This window comes from Neoarius graeffei, chromosome 4 (genome assembly GCF_027579695.1).
Source record: "Neoarius graeffei isolate fNeoGra1 chromosome 4, fNeoGra1.pri, whole genome shotgun sequence".
NCBI classification, from domain to species: domain Eukaryota; kingdom Metazoa; phylum Chordata; class Actinopteri; order Siluriformes; family Ariidae; genus Neoarius; species Neoarius graeffei.
In genome coordinates, this window is record NC_083572.1 from 78,414,465 (window position 1) to 78,420,611 (window position 6,147).

The 6,147-nt window shown below is 40.9% G+C and overlaps 1 protein-coding gene across 1 annotated transcript; it reads right to left on the reverse strand.

Moving 5' to 3' along the window:
• Window positions 1-2,772: 2,772 nt before the first annotated feature.
• sox14 (SRY-box transcription factor 14) lies at window positions 2,773-5,388 on the reverse strand. Its single transcript, XM_060919759.1, has one exon. The coding sequence runs from the start codon at window positions 4,840-4,842 to the stop codon at window positions 4,108-4,110; it is 735 nt and encodes a 244-aa protein (XP_060775742.1). The 5' UTR covers window positions 4,843-5,388; the 3' UTR covers window positions 2,773-4,107.
• Between the last annotated feature and the right edge of the window lie 759 nt (window positions 5,389-6,147).

Genomic DNA, 6,147 nt, shown 5'->3' on the forward strand with positions numbered 1-6,147 from the left:
CAGTGAAGTATCACCCTCATTTACAGGGACAGATAAGAGGGAAAGCTGTCACAGAAAATCTCCCTCCCTCCTCCTTTCTGCCCTTATATTGAATTGCACCTTGGGCAATAGTGCAGAATGGTGAATCTTAACTTCGCCCAGCATGTGTTCTTGGCAGATAAGTAAACAATCTGGATGTGAAATGATTTTTTTTCGTGTTTAATTAATGCAGTAATGCTATTACACCTCGCTGTGCAAATCCCATTGCCTATAAGACCTGAGACAATAGACAGAAAAAGTGAATGGCAATCCTCCTCCTGTTTCTGCAGCCAGAAAAAAAGCCCCAAACTGTTGTGCGAGTGTGTTTTCTGTTACTCCGTGGATATAGCTTCAGAAGCTCACGTAAATGCTAGTTTTACGAAATAAAATATGGGGAGGAGAAACCTATAGGAATTATCGTGATTATGTCACTCAGTTGTCATTTGATACGCTGATGTTAGTCTGACAGTTAGTTGGGACGTGTTTGACTGTTGCAACGTGATGCAACGTTTGTCCACAATAACGAGATTTGGCTGTGTTTAACAGAATATGGCAAGATAAAGAGAATTATGGATTTAGAAAACGGTTTTTAAAAAGGTCTCACATCTGGGCGCGCACCATGCTCACGTGCGCGTGCACGTGATTTATATATATATATATATATATATATATATATATATATATATATATATATATATATATATATAGAGAGAGAGAGAGAGAGAGAGAGAGATGTTATTCTCGACGTGATTATATATTAATTGAAAACGTATTTTTAATTGTAGTAAGTTTTCATAAGTTCAACAAAATGACAGTGAAATAAAGGATAATTCACGTGTTTTTTTTATTAAATTTATAAAATAAAATGCTTTAATGAAGCCCTAACACCTACTATTTATAATCACCTCATGCAGGTGTGAATTTATCCTTTACCTACATGCTGAATGAATAATTTTACTCCTAGAGGAAAGAGGTTATTCAGTGGAGTTCAATGATGTTCTTAGCTTCCATAAAGGGCTCTATTTGGAACCCTGTCGAATAGGGAAACACTGATGAAGTGTTCTCCATTAGAACCATTAAGGATTTCTCCAGAACGACAATCTCAGAACCGTAAGCGGTCCAAATAAAGCAGTGTTCATTAAGTCCAGCCTGCCATAAACTGCTGTGTATTCGTAATAAACAGACAGACAGACAGACAGACAGACAGACAGACAGACAGACAGATAGATAGATAGATAGATAGATAGATAGATAGATAGATAGATAGATAGATAGATAGATAGATAGATAGATAGATAGATACCAGCTTGTCAGTGTATGTATCTAAATTGACAGATGTTCATTAAAAAAAAAAACATATGATCCATTTGTTTAAGATGAGCTACGGTGTGTTCATGTGCTGCAGGTGTTGATGCAGAAGAGCCGAGCAGGCTGAGCAGGTCAGACTGCCATGAAACCCTTTGGGCCACACACACACACACGCACGCACGCACGCACGAGTTGAAGAAGTCTAGCCTGTTCAGAAACAAGATAGCCTTTAAACCAAAGATTACATTGTCAGTAGCTATTATAGACAGAAAATTAACTAGAATAAAAGGTATTCCTTCATGCCGCTGCTTCCAGCCAAATTATCCCTTACGACAATCCCTGCGGGGTGAAATGAAAACCGACAGCGTTGATATAAATCCAGCTTGACACAAATGTACACTGGAAGAGTTCATTCAACACTGTAGGTTAATTCTGCACTGCATGTGTTAATATAAAATGAGTTCATTCTATAGCTCCTGTAGACAGCTCGTTTAAATTCAACATAATTACTTCAAGTTCATTTGACATCATGAGAGTTATATAGCACTGTCAGTGTTAATTCAGCAGCACACAGCCCATCTGAATACTGTAAAGGCTAATTCAACATTTTGAGAATTAAGTTATTAATTAACTACATTACAGAGGGTTTTTTATTTTCTACATATGAAATTGACTGTTCATTATTAATATTATAATGTAACAGAAATCCTATAGCTGTTAATACACCATTGCATTCATGTAATTCATTCATATAATGTGCCACAGCTTGTTCCCGTGTAAATGGCGTCAATCAGATGCACACCACACAAATATTATAATCCTCTGAAGAGTCAAAGCTGTAGCCTGTTACTCTTGTGCCTCAAATGGAACAGATGTTAAACGGCGTGAGTCATTTGGATGCTGTTGTTATTGTCAGAATAAATTGTAATTCGTGTCTTTTGTTCAGGGTGTTGGGTTTGTCTGAAAGGACTTAATTGTTTTGCCGTCTAATTTGGATCGAAGATCCCTAAAGAGTCCAGTGAGACAGCCGAAGGTTTGACAGCCGTGTTATCTCAGTGTCATCTGTCCCCTCTCACACACTGTATTGCTGTTTACACACACCTGCTGCACCTCTGCATAGATCCTGCTGCAAATGCAGCCTTAATTAATTTTCACATACTGGACTATGGGCAAATGTTATTGCTTTAAATTTTAACCCATATAAGGATGCAATCATTTTTAGCTAAACATTTGTTCAGTCGTTTTAAGTCTTATTAATATGATTTTTAAAGGGTTAATTTGATATTATTATTATTATTATTATTATTATTATTATTATTATTATTATTATTATTATTAAGATAAATATAACCTGTTGGAGATCTGAATTGACTTTTATAATTATCCTAGATCTTAAACACAAAATTATTTGGTTGAAGTATGCGGAAAATATTCACTATAACCACGTTTGTATAATTTTGAAGACAGATTGTCTTTATTCAAAATGTCTTTGCTCAGGCAAATGAACAAAGAATCGAGGTATCACCCATTTGGATACATCTTCCTTTCCATAACATTAGTACAGCTTTTAAATTACCATCGCAGTTGAAAAATAATAATCATAATAAAACCACATTAACATTAACCGCTTAGCTTCAAACCCCAGCTTCTTCTTCTTCTTTTTCTTCAGATGAATAGAACGTGTGACGAGCACTGAACCACAGTTTGCAAAAAAAAGATTGCCTATTATTTTTCCCTTTTGATGCTTTAAATAGTTTGTCTAATTTTATGCACCAGTTTGATAAATAGCCTATAAACAATATAACCCGTATGTTCATCCAACTCAAAAAATTCTAAGCGTGATCCAAACCATTTAATCGGAGTGCTAAAATATAAGTACAATATACAAGCGCTATGAAGGGTGAATGTCACTTGTGCAAACCAAAATGGGCCTTTAAAATAAGATAACAACAACAGCAATAATAATAATAATAATAATAATAATAATAATAATAATATCATTAAACAAAATTATCATTAGTATAGCATCAAAAATGTACATAATAAATAAAGTTAAAGGCATCCTCAATCGGATAGCCGTTAATAAATGTTATAGCATTTACATTTCTTACAGTTCAGGGCTCCTTGATCTCTCACATCTACTCCCAAGTTCCCATGCAGAGGTCCGGAGGGAAAAAACGGGCATGATGAAAAATCGAAAGTTTGTCTCCAGTTCTCAGAGTCCTTCCGGCCTTTACAACATGAGCTTTGCACTTGTGTCAGATCGCGTCATGCAGCGCAGAGATGAAGCTCGCACTGAGAGACACTTGAGTCAGTTTACTGCGGTTCAAGTTTTCAAAGAGCAACAGCGTATTGTGGCTGTTTTATAACTGTTTTGTGACCTTTTTTAAACATTGTTCAAGTTTCTAAAAAAGAAAGAAAGAAAGAAAGAAAGAAAGAGAGAATTGTCTTTCCCCTCTTCTGTAGAGGGTAACATCACTGAAGTTTCCGTAGAGAAGTGCGTTTTCTTCTGAGCCGAACACCCTCTATTTGCGGGGCTATTAATTCATTTATTAATTTATTTATTTATTTTACATCATTGAAGTTTCCAGAGAGAAACGTCTTTTAGGCTGAGAAAGAGCAGAACTGCCTTTTGTTTTAGAAGTTTTCGGAGAGCCCGACTGTCTGTTTGCTCTTGTAACTTCGATCCTCTTGATGGGAGTGTGTGAGAGTGCGTGGTTTACGTGGTTCAAGTTTCCAAAGTAAAAATTGTCCCTCTGCTCAACTTTGCGGATGGGTATTTTACATGGCCGTGGCGTGCGCTGTGGGGTACGGGTCGATGCCGCTCTTACCCATGCCCGGGAAGAGGATGTAGGCGACGGGCGGCTGCAGGCTGGACGCCGCCGACCACGCTGTGCAGTTACAGGGTACGACATAGCCCGGGTTGGTAGGTGACGGGTGTGTGTGTGTGTGCTGCCCCGGACACGCCAGGCCGCCAAACGCGCTGTTCTGGTAGCCGAGTGAGGAGGCGTAGGGCAGTGACCCGGCGGCGGCGGCGGCAAGGGCGTGTGGCATATCAGCCATTTTCTGCGCAGCGCTGGAACTGAACTGACTTGGGTCAAGGAACGAGTAGGGCGCAGAAGCCGCCGGCGGCAAGAACGCGCGCGCTTTTTCCGGCCCGGAAGCTAGCAACGAGTCGGCACCGGAAACCGGAAGTGCTTTCAAGTGTTCAGCGTCGCCCAAGTAGGGCAGAGGGAACACGTATCGGTCCTTCTTGAGCAGGTTCTTGGGCTTGCGCCGCGGCCGGTACTTGTAGTCCGGGTGCTCTTTCATGTGCTGCGCGCGCAACCGTTTGGCCTCATCAATGTAGGGCCGCTTCTCAGACTCGGAGAGAAGCTTCCACTCGGCACCGAGCCTCTTGCTGATCTCAGAGTTGTGCATCTTGGGATTCTCTTGGGCCATTTTCCTCCTCTGGCCGCGGGACCAAACCATGAAGGCGTTCATGGGTCTCTTGATGTGATCGGCCGGCTTGGACATGGCTTTTTTTTTTTTTTTTTTTTTACGACGACACTCACACCGTTCAGTCCTTGTAAAATAACGTCAAACTGTATAAACCACCAAAACCGAGTGGAGAAAATAATTCACCTGTCTTGTTGACGGACGCCGATCATGCCACTTCTGGAGAGTCGGGGAAGAACTGTAAAAAAAGGCATCGGTGAAAAAATCCAAAAGCGCAACTCTTTCGAGTTTCGGCAAATCGTTAGAAATGTTTCTTTCCTCTTCACCACAGAGTGTTCAGCAGCCAAAATCCGCCGAGGTGAGGCAAAAAAAAGTCCCGTGCTCGACCGGTGAACTCTGGGTGTTTGTGCGTCTGTCTGCGCGCGCGCGCGCGTGTATGTGTGTACCTGTGTGTGTGTGTGTGTGTGTGTGTGTGTGCGTGCGTGCGTGCGTGTGTGTGTATGTGTGTGTGTGTGTGCGTGTGCGCGCGCGCTTTTTTTTCTCTTCCCTCTCGGAGGTTTGTCGTCTTTTGCGAAGCACCTGGCTTAGGAAATGAGTAGAAAAAGCCCGTGAATGGAAGCCAAAAGGCGGCGGAGTTGAAAGGCTGGGCTGCACATAAACGGCAGGGCGTTCACTGTCCAACCTGAGCGCCCAATCAGCACTAAGACACACACACACACACACACACACACACACTAAGCGCAACACCTACGGACAAAACGCACGCGCGCGCGCGCACACACACACACACACAGCGGACGATATCACAACGCCAATAAAGATTTGAGGAGGCATGAATAAAAGGAGGGCCAGCTACTCCACTCTCCTCCATCCCCTAAATCCTTTTAGTTTAAGCTGTACAAACACACACACACACACGCACACGCACACACACACAGCTCTGGTTAAATATTAACAATCATTAACACGCGCGCCTGCTGTTTTATATTGGCAAAAAAAAAAAAAAATCATACATATAAGCAGTGATATCCGGGGTCACGAGCCAACTAATGTTTACAAAAGGTAGTTATTATAAATGTTGCACACACAAACAATAGGCGGAAAACAACCTTAAATTTGATTGTTATTGGTTTTATTAACTAGTTGTAACATATTTTAATTTAAGCATTTATATGTTAATTTACATTAGGTTTGGTCACAGGAGGGTTCGACTTTATTCACATTTATTTATTACAGTAGGCGTCAAATACACTTTAGGCAGCAAGTGGTAAAGCTGTGTCCTCTGGCCTATACAACATATCCTAAATATAATGCATTATAAAGCGGCTATTGAAATAAAAGTACTGCGCGTCTGAGCGGCGTCCCCTCGGGCCAATGTTTATT

Bases quoted from the DNA above. Each gene is read 5' to 3' on its own strand.
- sox14 (XM_060919759.1), bottom strand. From the start codon at position 4,842: ATGTCCAAGCCGGCCGATCACATCAAGAGACCCATGAACGCCTTCATG.